The sequence below is a fragment of the Paramisgurnus dabryanus genome, chromosome 5 (genome assembly GCF_030506205.2).
Source record: "Paramisgurnus dabryanus chromosome 5, PD_genome_1.1, whole genome shotgun sequence".
In the NCBI taxonomy this organism is placed as follows: Eukaryota; Metazoa; Chordata; class Actinopteri; order Cypriniformes; family Cobitidae; genus Paramisgurnus; species Paramisgurnus dabryanus.
In genome coordinates, this window is record NC_133341.1 from 10,771,455 (window position 1) to 10,785,076 (window position 13,622).

Sequence of the window (13,622 nt, forward strand, 5' to 3'; positions counted from 1 at the left end):
TGATTCTTGCCCTCCAGACAGGATATCATCGTATACTGTAAGTTCATTATTGAGACACTACAGTATAGATGATGTACTATCAAGGGGGTCAATACTCCTCCAACAGTTCCAACAACTCATGCATCCACAAACAGAGAGCGGCGATAAAACCGTTACCATTACTGAGTTTAGTAATGGTAAGGGTTCTTTTGCCTTTTTCAAAAGTCATCTGTGAAAAAGAGGACAAAGCGAGTGTCAAGAGGACAGGATGACTTCAAAGAAAGATCAGAGTAAAAAAATGGATACAAAAATGTAAATGTGTAATATTCTTATGACTGACACTGTATTTTGTGTATCAATAAATATTACTGTATTTGAAATTAAACATTCTGCTTTGGTTTGTTTTTTACATAATTATCCTCCAGAATCCACTTTTTGAAATCACAATTGGCTTTATACTTTCAAAGAACTTCACAATAGTGAGAGGAAGTGAACAGTTAGTCAAAGAGATGTGTCAGGGAAATAATAAATGCATCATCGTCACTTTGAAATCCATTTTAGCAGCAGTATATAGCTCTATAAGCTATATAAACTGGTCACACATAATAATTGAATTTTTTGTGTGAAAACATTTAAGTGAAAAAAGCTTAAATCTTTTTAAGTGTTACCAATTTAAGTAATTTTTTCTCTTTTTTTAGTGTATTTAGTGTATAGTGTACAGTGTGTATAGGCAGATGAAGTTTTAACTGCTTTTCCACATTTTATGAAAAATGGAAGAAGGGAAAAGGTATTGCTTATGTTATTTACATTTTTATTTAATTAAATATCTTACGAGGAAATGTCACAATTACAAAAACAGTAATCAATAAAACAGGCAAATGAAATTCACATAGTGTATAACTGCTCAATGAGTAAGCTGATTCTACCAGCTCCACATACAATTTTGCATACAGTATGCCATACTTTAAAGTGCCATACTTTCTCCACAACAAAACTCCAACATCCTTTAATAAAACTCTATGTGAACTTTCCTTGCTCTCTCTTGCAACATTTACTATTCATGCAAAGATTATAATAGCTATACACGTTTAAAAAAAAAATGGTTCAACTAAGCAACAGTGAGTGATTTCAGGTCAGTGTTTTGATATAACAAAGACATTTAACAGCAACAAGAGTATGAAGTCATTGTGAGCTGTCCTTCGTTTTAATTAAAGAAAAAGGTGATGCATATATATCATGATAGCATATGTAAATATAAACATTTATTACAAACACAAAACAAATGCTAATGTATTTAACTGGCAAGAGCAAGGTTTCATACTACTTTTAACTGCAAAAAACAAATAATTTTGACAAATTTGGAGATCAAACTGTTAAAATCCACTCCTTAATAACCATTATAAGGTGTCTGCATCTTACTCTCATAATCTGAATTCTGAACTTCACTTCTTCAACTTTGCAGATATTTTTAAGCGCACTTCACGCATGAAAATGTTCATTAGGTCATTTCCAGCTTCCTGGGCTATTCTGGTTATCAGCTGGCCTCCAGGACCAATAACCATTTTCTGCAAAAAACAAAACAAAAAAAGATTTAAAAGACAGTTTCGTCAGCTTGTGAAGGCATCTGTCAATGCAACGCTCCTAAAAAGTCCCAATAATTTCCCATTTGTCAGCAGCCTTATAATATATTATTGTCACAAAAAAGTAAAAACATTAAACTCATGTTATAGATTTTTTCCTTAGATTAAATATTATTGATTATTTGAATCTAGTAATACCCCAGCAGGCAATCTATATTTTATTTTTGTTTAAAAATGATAAATTCTATAAACTGTATATTCTAAAACTGTATAAATAACTTCAAAACAACAACGTGGGAGTCCAATTTTTCTAACTGGAAGTATATACAATCCTATTTGTAAAAAAAGAAATCCCCGAGCTCACCATATGACTTTCTTTCTTCACATACAGTTTGACAGATATGTTGAGCACCCCATCCTCAGACTCCTTCCACATTTCAATGTGCTGCAAAAACAACAAAATAAACATGTAAAGATAAATAACATTCCCTAAATCACAAAGATCCATTAATTTTTTTGAGCAATGATCAAATTTTAAAGTATGAATGAATGAGCTTTTGTATTGTTCACATTTTTTAGGCAAATTTATTTTTCACAAATAACTACAATACAGCTCAATCACACTGGGTGGAAGTAAGATCCTATTAAAATTTCTCTGGATTAAAATTGACAGCTGAATATTTCTGTTCCCAGCATGAAGGGCTTCTAAATGTATTAAGGAGCAAAACAACCCCAGATGACAAGCAAGTTGATGAACAGATGTTAAACAGGAAATCTGTTAAATATATGAACGAGCATGTGTGTGTTATGAAAACTGCATGAGTGTAAATTGGCACAATCCCCAAACATTACCAACCTGGGTCACAGTATATGGCACCTCCTTGGGGAGATGTTGCAAAAGTTTCTCTCTGACAGTGTTGAGACAGACATCCTCAGGAGCTTGATCTGTCAATACTTCACTATGGTACTGCCACTGACCAGGCTTTGCACTTTGAAACAGGTAACTCTATGACACATATGTTTAAAAACGGTGTAAATATATTATTGAGAACGGGCAGCACAATGCTTAAGATTATAATGTCAAAATAAAATTATCTTAAATCCATACATTATAAAAACCTTACATTTTAACTTTCTAATTGTTTGCTCTATTTGTAATACAGAGTTCAGCATTTATTTTTCCTGGTGATCATACACAAGCAGAACTCAAAATAAAACATTTGTAAAACATTTAAATCTGCTTTAACGTGTAAAACAGCATTGTTAGATTGAGCTGGAAGCATTCTTGCTGTTCAAAAGTACAAAAACAATAATAACACAATCCTTTGTTAAAGAAGGAATAAATTCTGAAATGTGGCCTCTTACCCTTAAGGTTTCCACATCTTCTCCGTCAACCGCACTCAGCATGAACACATCTTTAAAATGTGGCCACCCGCTGCAGTTCTTTAGAGCCTTCAGCTCTTCTTTGCTCAATATTTTTTTGATGGGATCCCCCTGAGACGTCTCTTTCTCCATGCTCTCAGAATTCGATGCGTCTGCATCCCCGCTCTGGACTATGCCTGCTAATCTCTGATTTGACTTCACTGCACCACGAACCCGGATCTTCTTTCCATTCACGACCCCATCAGTTAGCTGTGCCGTGATGTCTAGCAACATTATTTTGTTCTTTAATAGGTCAACCTGTGCAGGAAGAGTGCATGGTTTCTTAATTTCATAAATTCTTTAAATTGCCTCTAAGTGAATTAGCTATAAATTATTCAGCAAATTTGGAACTGACTTTAAAGGGACACTCCACTTTTTTTGAAAATCTGCTCATTGTCCAGCTCCCCTAGAGTTAAACATTTCATTTTTATCGTTTTGGAATCCATTCGCTGATCTCGGGTCTATCTGTACCACTTGTAGCATAGCTTAGCATAATCCATTAAATCTGATTAGACCATTAGCATCGCGCTCAAAAATAGCCAAAGAGTTGCGATATTTTTCCTATTTAAAACTTGACTCTTCTGTAGTTACATCGTGTACTAAGGCCGACGGAAAAATTAAAAGTTGCGATTTTCTAGGCAGATATGGTTATATCTCTCATTCTGGCGTAATAATCAATGACTTTGCTGCTCTAACATAGGTGCAGCAGGCGCAATGATATTACGCACCTGCAACTTTTAATTTTCCATCTGCCTTAGTACATGATGTAACTACCAGAGATCAGCTGAATGGATTCCAAAACGGTAAAAATCAAATGTTTAACTCTAGGGGAGCTGGAAAATAAGCATATTATCATAAAAAGTGGAGTGTCCCTTTAAGTTTAACAGCTAAACAGGCCCAAATTCCAGATGAGAATAACAATAATCAAAGATGAGAGGTTGTTGTGCCCTGGGCAAACTAATCCTACAATTGAAGTGCGACAGATGAATAGACAACGACATGGCTAATAATACCTTATTGAGGACAAGGATGGCAGGCACATCTGGATTCAAGGCCATACACTTCAGTACCTCATAGTCCAGCTTGTTTCGGGTCCATTTATCAGACACATCAACTAATACCAAAACTGCAAATATAAAGGAGAAAACCAGAGATCCAACACACGATGGATGTTGACATGCATTTTTTTTAAAGGGTAAGAAATAAAATAAGAAAGACCTAAATCAGCCTCCTTCAGGGACTCGAAAGGATCCACCACAAGTGACTCCTCCAGCTGGTGTCTGGTGAACAAATATGTCAAAATATTCACATTTATTTTCTGAGTACATGCTATTAATAATATTGTCACTACATAACATTGTTATTATAAAGTGTATATGTATAACTATTTTTGGACATTAAAAAGTACAAAAGCAGAAAAAGGAAAAAGTAACTATAAGGACAACAGAATAAGATTTGATGGTTAGATGTATAATTTCTGTACTATCAGCATCACCAAATAAAACAAGAAAATGTTTTTAAATAGGTACCACTAGTTGAGATAAAAAAAACACCTGACACAAACTCAAGTCATAAAAAATGTTTGAGAAAAAGCCGCAATGTAGGATGCATTATGCAAAAAGCATTATGTAGGAGTATTATGCAAAATTATGTGCCAACATTATGGCAAGTGTGAATGAGGCACATTTATCATAAACATTCACATTCAAATAATTTATAATAAGCACTACAGATTAAGATGGGAAAGTATCTATAATATCCCTGGCTTTAGCTTTGACAGTCTAAAGGCTACAATCATATAGGCTTTTTTATTTTAAATGTAAACCCACCTTTTAGCCTTCAGTGGTGTGGTAAGACCGGGTGTATCCAACATAATCTGGTAAAAGCAGACCAGAAAATGGCATTCAAAACATGTGACACTCCCAAAAACTGACAATTTGGATATTAAGCATTTGAGAGATTTACAATTTGTGTGTCATTTTCTGTCACAACCCCAACAGCACGTGATCTTGTTGTGTGCACTTTCTCCGACACCGCAAACAACTGAAACAAATAGGATGCCGCATTTATACTGGTTATTGGGAGTTACCCATTATACACAATTTGGGATTTGTTGTATTGCAAAGCACACCTTTCTGCCCAGCAACTGATTGGTCAGTGTGGATTTGCCAGCATTTGGGGCGCCAACTATTGCCACTTTAAGACACTTGGGGTTGTCGGGTTGATCAGGGTCCTTCAGCAATAAAGAAAACTGATGACCTGAGGGTAGAAAAACAAAGTTACGTTTTGTAACGACCATCCTATAATATCGTAAATGTCTGTAGAGATGAGATTAAACGAATTCAGTTTTGACATCTTATCGCTAAAACAGCAGCCTGAATGCATTGACGGGGGCCGGGCTGATACTGACCACAGTCTGATGGGACGGGGTGATGATAGTGACCCTCGCCGGACACAACAGTTCTCGACTTTTGTAATCTGTCCAGAAAAGCACCTGAAGACATCAATCGGGCGGGAGCACAGCGAACAAGACATTTCCTCAAGGAGTGTGCACGAAAAACGTCGCAACCTGTGAACCGAAAACAAGAAAGGTAACAAAAAAGATTGAGATTTTTTCTATGATTTAGGTTTTATTTCTGGTAATAATGAATGTGACATAAAACAACTAGTCTACCCTACACGTTAAACATCTGTTTATTGTTTATAACTTTGGTTAACGTAACGTTACCTGTGCGCAGACGCAGAGGCGTGTGTTCCGAGGATACTGTCAGTGAACGGACACTCGAAAATCGCAGAGACCTCCGTATAAAGGTCTCGCAAAGCCGTAAAGTCATTGCTGAAATCTGTTTCGGAACATAAGATATAAATATATAGACGTTTCACCTGCACTATTCCTAACAGAAGGTTATTCCACCCTCCATTATTGTTTACACATGTGTTAAGGGCGCAGACATGTTGCTTTAGTCGAAGTAATCGACCTATTATTTACACATTACTGCCATCTACTGCTCAGGCGCAACTCTGACCTAAACTCTGTATGTGTGTTTGATTTTATGTGGCTCTGCGCAAACGGATCGATGTATGACATTCCAGTATCGCGAGAGCGATTCGAAATCATACGAAGCAGTCTGCCCTAGAATCGGTCTCGCGGTCTCGCGGTAGTTTAATGTTATATGCTGACTGGTCCGCGCAGCGTCTTATGAAGATGTACACATCATTCCTACTTTTATTGCTGTGTTTTAGTCTAGTTTATGATGAAAAGATGAGTAATTTAGACGACCTTCAAGGAAAAACACGATTTTAAATGCATGGTTTCGCATAAGATGTTTTACTAATTAAAATCAAATAAGTTTATATCTCCTTAATCTAAATCCTGTACAAGACTAGTAAAACAATAATGTGAAGTATTTTATTTTTCATTCATAGCTCAGACACATTTTTTAACTCTGCCTATGCTTCTGTATTCAACTTATATAGCCTTTGTTAATAAATAACGGCCATTAAAGTAAAAAATACACTGAAAATAATTATTCACTAAATTACAATTACAATTAAATTACAATTTTTAGAACGCAATTATATTATCTAAATTTAGAAATATGTATTTAGTCGAACTTATTCAATTGTCCTTAGCACAATTAAATTGAGTTAATCTGAGTAAACATGAGTTAAATTCACCAATGCAACCATTATTTTGTTTTGTTATTATTCAATCATGTTAGGTCTACTTAAAATTAGAAATATAGAGCTATTATAGTACAGCAACAGCACACATTAGCAAGCTAACCCTAACTAACACTCAACTGAAACAGAAGCTGATTATGCAACAAACATTTCCAATGTAAATGCTTTCAAATCAAGGCATTTACACTTACAGTGTAATACTTTCTGATCAAAACAACATTAATGGCAACCATTTAAAAACCCAACAACAACAACACAAAATCTCTTTCAAATACTATAACAGGATGCTTAACATTTATAAGTACCCCTCTTTTCTTATCTTAATTATGCATAAAAAAGCCTAGAAACCACTTAATATTTTTTTTTTAAAACCAAAGCGATATTGTAAACGGATTAAATTAGCAAATTTTACTTATGTTAAATTTAATTAGGGTCAGAATCATTTTTTCAATGTAGAGTAATATAATATGTAATTACACAATATGGAACAGGTGTACTGAATTAAAGTTGTTTTGAAATAACAGAAGCGTTTCAGGTAGGCCTATCATCACTTAACAGGAGCCGCTTAGGGTGTTACAAATTATTTGCCTTTTTGTTCTCATGAATTTCTCTTTTTGTGCATGAGTTTGACATTTCTGTGCAGTGTCTGTGGGATTTTATGGTCGTCTACTTTCTGGAAACTAAATAAATTTAGCACTAAATTTTAGAAAATGCTGTTTAATCTGCATATAACAGTGGCCCTTCAGATTTATGGCATAATTATTGATCCTTTAACTTTGTGGTTTTATTTAGAAAGGGAGCTTCTGCAGCACAAGGACTCCTTTCCATTTTAGTGCTTAAAAATAAATATTTCACATAGCAGAATTTGCAGGTTTTCGGTACAAATCAGATTAAATGAAACATTTTACAGGGTTTACAGAAGCTGACTAAAATAACCAATCTTGTGGTGTAGTTCAAACTGCACAGTTTAGCTGATCTGTGCTCAGCAATATGTTTTAAATAATAGTTAAGATTTATTAGTCCGAATAAAGAAAGCTGGTCCCATTTCAGCATAAACTGACAACCTCATTCCAGGGGGTTGTTTATGCTGCTCTGTCCCTATTGTTTAGGAGCTGTGGGTGCTGAATAACGGCTGTCATGTCAAATATTTCAAAAGGCCTCCGCTTGTCTTTTGCAGTGAGAGACGGATACACACACATTTAAAAACGTCCCGCGGTTACAGCACAGCATTTCGACCTTTCTGCAGGCAAGGAGGAATAACAAAGCTGAGATGATGTTAAGTGTAAGACAGGCGCGTGACAGGAGCTGGCTGAGGCATGCTGGGTGGATGTTACTCAGGCAGAGACGCAGCTTCAACTTGCTAAGCCATTACACATGATTGCAGCACACCACACAAAGCCACACAGCTGGGGCATCCTATGTCACATCCTCATCAAAATCCTTTTGGGAGGATAATTTTAAAAGCACCCAGAGGTCATATTTTCCGGCCCTGATTTTAAGTTTGTTCTTTGATTGGAGCGAGATTGAGGGAAGGGGTTCATATTCTATCAAGATTATGCAATCAATACAACTTGTCTGTGAAGTAAATCAATAATGCATCTCTTTGGAAATCGTCAATCATGTCAGAGTTGGGTGTAAAAAGTGTAATTAGGACCACCGTTTCTAAACATCCAGCCTTGACGTCTTTCAGGGCCAAAGAAAGAAGCCATTCTGCATCATTAACGTTGTATTATTGTGTGATGAAGCCCACTGCTGAGCACTTCCCCTCAGCTGCCTCAGGCTCCAGCTCTGTGAAATGAGTTTTTGTACTGATCTAGGACCAGCCATCTAAACTTTAATAATTCTAGGAGAAAGATCCGAAGGCACACATTGAAAGCTCGGCCTATGACAAGCTTCGTTTTTTTTATTCTGTTGCATATAATGGCTTGTGACCCTGATATGATTTCAAGGCTTTTAAAATGTCCTGATTTCACCCACCATTTTCTTGTTTCTCAATGGCAGAGATTATATGCATTACTTTCATCACCACACAGTTTTATCAGCTATGAATCACACAATGCAGTCACTGAGTTACTGAGGTGCATAGAGATGGGTGACATAACGTCAGTTTACATTTCAATTCAATTAAGATTTATTGGCATAGCATAGTAGTAGCAGCAGCAATGTATTGGCATAGTGTTTCCAAAGCATTGGAAGGTTTTGTATATTTTGTCTATGAAGAATGTTTTACAGTAGATACAGTCAGAGTTTAAAAAAATTTCATAAAGAGGTCATATGCAAAATCCACTAAACGGCACCTCCCCCTTCGTGTTCATTTTACTTTGAACAAACTGTTGCCAATAAATAACATTAATGTAAAATCTACAGTAAGTTACTGGTTACTAAAATATTGTTAAATATTGTTTACTGAATATATTTAGGATACTTATCAAACTTTCTGAGCATTTTACTTTTATTCAGGAAAGACAGCAAAGAGTGACTAGACCCTTAAAAGTGGAGATTTTTGCATGTAGGCCTATACAGTACAAATATAAGGGGGGGGGGCAGTTTAACTATATTTTATAAAAAACATTAATTTATCATAAATTCTGTTTAATTAAACCTCATAAAAATAAGGCTACTAACCAACAGCAGTACATTGTATAATTCAGTGTTTCTCAAACTGGGTGTCGTGGCATTTATAAGATGGAGCCGGGGGGCCCCAGTTTAATGACATTTAAAAAATATATTTATTTCTCGTAAATTCTGTGTAATTAAACCTCCGAAAGGCTTTAGACCCTATCTACTAGATTTTTTTATTGTTTCACATACAGAAAATGATGAACCATATTACTTAGAAAATTGCAGACCTCTCCACAAATGACATGCCAAAGTGAATGTTAATAGACTGTAGGATTAGGTTTTTGTTGAAACCCACTGATTGAAAGCTATGTTGTGAATTTCTTTCCCCATGCTAATGTGTTTTGAGTGTCATCACACGGGACACGGAGCAGCAGTGTGCAGATGGAAAATGAGATGTGCAAAATGTGGTGTGCACTGGAGCATTATAAATGTCAAGTGACTGATAGGCTCCGCTGTTGTAACTGTAGAGGTTTCCATAGTGCAGCGTATGGAGCATGTCAAGTACAATTGAAAGCTAGGATGTACAAAAATATACGGGCAACGGAAAGTTTCGTGTGTGGAGGCATGTGAGAATAGAAATAATGGGAGAAATATTTTGACAGGGTTTGTGTGGGATGGAGTCACAAGCTTTAATGTTATTGAGGTGCAGCCATCAGTCTTCTGCAACAGAGAAATTGTTAACAGTGAAAAAAACATTGAGAAATATAGTTGCAATACTTAGAGTAGATCATCAGTGATAACTTCTTAGTAATTGATAAGAATTATAGTTTTGGTTCAAATTATTCATGATACGCACACACTAGGTCTCATGAAGGTATTGAGTAGTATGAATTTACACAGACACATCTCTCAGTGTTTCACTGGCATATGAAATGGAATATATGTAAGGAATAATTGATGGCGGGCTGTATTGCACCGCAAGTGTTGGATAGCTGTGGGGATTTGATCCTTTTCAGATATGAATGAATCACTAAAGTCTCTGCAGGGCAGTGGGAAGTGGGCCTGGTGTGAAGTTGTTTTAGTTAAATTGGGTTCAGGTTTGGGCTTTGTGCAGGCCAGTCAAGTTTTTTCACACCAGACTGTAAAAAGTGTCTATATGAACCTTGCTTTGTCCACAGACAATAAAATGTATGCCCTAATACTGTGTGTTATACAGGGATATCCACACCAACTACAAAGCTACATATAGCTGTTGGTTTGTGCTGTGGAAAAGGTGGCTGGTTGCATGGAAGTAAGAACTGATATGATGGTTTCAAACTATTCAAATTCCTTTGATTCATTGCTGTATGACAATTGACAGTATGTGATTTTCTGGATTTCATAAACATTAAAATGTAAAATGTATTGTGAAGAGAACAGCATTTTTAAAGAGAAAAGGTTAGGAAAGACTTATGAGCTGTTTGGAAAAGAGATTAGTGTGAATCAAGTTCATAGTGGGTAGTATAACCCTTAAATATTTCCTATAATGCCTGCAATTTTAGAGTTTATGCTGGCATTGTGTGTTCTTACACATATGCAGATATTAAAAACAATGTATTGATTCACATTGAAAAAACAAGTATTAAGTATAAGTATTTAAACAGGCACAGCTAGAAATCATCAGGGCCAGCATTCATGTGGGTTCTGACTCATTCAGGTATCCCTAGACAAACAAGCAAAAAAGGAAGCCAACAAGGAAAATTTTTGAAATTAATATTAAGTTATCCATAAGAACATAGTGTAAAATGAAATAATGAAAAAAGCTGCAGCAACAGTGGCACAGTGAAACAAAAGGAAGGCACTTTTATTTAATACAAAACCGAGTGGGTGTTACAAGAGATAAGGGAAGGGACAGAAAAGAACAAGTACTTTTAAGCAGATTAAAAATGTAGCAACCTACATGGTACCAAATGATTCTTCATATCACCAGAGATGACCCAAGAGGAAGGTGTACACAGTGTCAGAAATATGAGACAGTTGAGCATATCCTTATATCTTGTGGGAAATGTATTTAGGAAAGGCATAAAATGATGACTCATCCTATATGTCCTATATTATTGCATAATAGAGAATAAAATTGAGAAAAAGGTTAAAAGCATTTTAGATTGTCCATTTGCAGAGAAGGAATAAGAATTAGACTGTAAGAATTTGATTTCTTAAAAGAAACTGCAAAGTCAGAACAGAAGGTGGCAGTAATGCAACAAATTGGATACCAGCTGCCGTAAAACCCCAAAGAAGAAGACTTCCTGCAAAATGGCGGTTTTGTGCGTTTATTTTCAGAGCTCTCGCAAACTTTGAAGTTTATTTCGTTTTTTCTGCGCTCTTCCATTTATATTTTTCAAGTTAGTCAATTGAATCAAAAATCTCTGTCCCTGAAATTAAATGATGCCTTTCGAAACATTTTTCTTGAACTAAAAATAAGAAACACAATATGGCTATTTCTGCTCATATTTATTTCCAAATGGGGCATCAGTGCTTGATTGTGATTATGCTTAATAGGACATAAATAAATCATATTAAATATTAAAAACCATTCTTAATATAATTTTTTTATAAAAAAAGTCAACCAAACTAAAAGGTTCAAATAACAAGTTTAGAATGTATACCATATTGTAGTGCTGTAAAGTATATAAATGCAATCTCTCAAAGATAGTTATGTTTATTGTCGTAGTTTATTGTGCCCTACATAAGAATATAAGATTTTGTTTCAGTCTTAGCAACCTAAAAAAGGAGATTGCAAATATTCTGTAACTAAAACTGTTTTGACTGCTAGCCATTCATGTCCTGCTTTTTTTTCCCTGTATCTGCGTGCTTCTGCATTATCATGGCATATGCTAAATGTAGTGATACTTTTATTCTGAGATTTTTTTCCTGTTATCAGGAGAGATTAAAATTGTATGTAATGCATTAAAAAAAAACATTCTTTTATAAAAGAGTAGGATTTATTTGTTCCACCTAAAGCTCAAATGGAAATTAGAAACGTAGTTTTTTTGTTACTGGGTGAGAGTTGATTAGTAGAGAAAACAAAAAGAATAGCTGTTGTAGGTTATATATGTTCACAAAATTTACCTCGTCTCTCAAGCTGCCATACTTTGTGTGTATCTTTAAAATATATCGAACCTTCTCCCTTTATATTTTTATATTTGGTTACAGTTTGTGCATGTAAATAAAAAACGATTGGACTGCAGCCATCGTCTGTGACGCGAACACTTTAGCGCATGCGCCGGAAGTTGCTGCCGCAGACAGCGACACTGATTCGGCAACGCAGAGCAACATCACGAGAAAAAAATCAAAACACAGTATCCAAAAAAAAATACTGGTCTATTACGATGTTTTGAGCAATGTGTATTGCCATGGTCCACGAAGAGTAAGTATATCTTGTTTGATATCACTGTACTGATTTTGTGTTCGATTGCTTACTATTTATTCATTCCACTAAGCTTTAGAAAGCAACAAAGGAGTCAGCTCTCTATTTCATTTAGTATAATAAAGAGTCTAAATTAAAAAGCTGGCTTCATGCTGTAGGCCAATACACAAGATTGACATTATTGCTTATATAACATGTTAATATACCGATAAGCATGTGGTAAACAAACTTGTTTATGTAAATTGTACAATAATTTCTCTAATGGTTGTTTGAGGTCTTGTATGTTGAATTATCATGCATGCATTGGCAGCTTTCGATAGCTGTGTTTAATTACTTTTAAGAAAGCTGTATTTCTATTTTACCTAAATGTTTTCTTAATGCGTTTCTTTGAGTATGCGTTTTAGGGGTAGGCGGTGCAGGGCCTGTGGGAACTTCAGCAAAAAAACTGCTAGGCACGTGCGATGCAGAATTCGCATTTGATCCTCTCGAAAAGAAATGATATAAATTCATGGCCGTGACCTTTGCTGAATATCAAAGGCGTTGTCTCGAAATGTCACCGGGGATTTCTCTGGTGAAAAGCAGTGCGGTGTTTGAAGCTGGGGGTTTTGACAGCAGATTGGTTGGTGGGTGGAAAGTTATAAAGTCGCATATCATTAGAGGGTTTATTGGTTTGTGAAGAATTGACTGCGATCCACATATATGTAAGACTTTGCGACGACGTTTTATTAGCCATTTGGATAGCAATGTACAGTTGCTCTGTCATAAATCTATCTGTAGTCTAGACAGATGGAGTCAAAGTGTTTAATTGTTAAAATAAATCACATAGTTTCAAGTGACAGGCCACCCATGCAGATGTAGTTTTTTCCCCTCTCATTTAGTATATGTTGAAAGTGATTCATTGATAAAGACAGATTGCACCTGCTTCATTATATATTTCACCTTTCGTCAAACTTAATATCGCCAAAACCAGTTTACTGAAATTTGACTTT

The 13,622-nt window shown here is 35.4% G+C and overlaps 2 protein-coding genes across 8 annotated transcripts in view; one reads left to right on the forward strand and one right to left on the reverse strand.

The window, feature by feature from the left end:
- Nucleotides 1-773: 773 nt before the first annotated feature.
- Nucleotides 774-5,953, reverse strand: eral1 (Era-like 12S mitochondrial rRNA chaperone 1). The gene is made up of 11 exons (XM_065266916.2): nt 5,710-5,953; nt 5,392-5,550; nt 5,113-5,240; nt 4,947-5,024; nt 4,811-4,857; nt 4,200-4,261; nt 3,995-4,107; nt 2,925-3,239; nt 2,416-2,565; nt 1,924-2,004; nt 774-1,544 (listed from the first exon to the last, which is right to left on the reverse strand). The coding sequence occupies exons 1-11, from the start codon at nt 5,813-5,815 to the stop codon at nt 1,422-1,424; spliced, it is 1,362 nt and encodes a 453-aa protein (XP_065122988.2). The 5' UTR covers nt 5,816-5,953; the 3' UTR covers nt 774-1,421.
- The window catches only part of fam222ba (family with sequence similarity 222 member Ba), a 63,886-nt gene continuing 55,696 nt past the window's right edge, over nt 5,433-13,622 (forward strand). For 3 of the 7 annotated variants that reach the window (XM_065266908.2, XM_065266906.2, XM_065266911.2), the window contains exon 1: nt 12,478-12,633. The gene's annotated coding sequence lies outside the window, so the exon portion shown is untranslated. Of the gene's footprint in view, nt 5,573-12,477; nt 12,634-13,622 lie in introns of those variants that run through there. The other 4 variants (XM_065266910.2, XM_065266912.2, XM_065266909.2 and 1 more) reach the window with 4 other exon arrangements.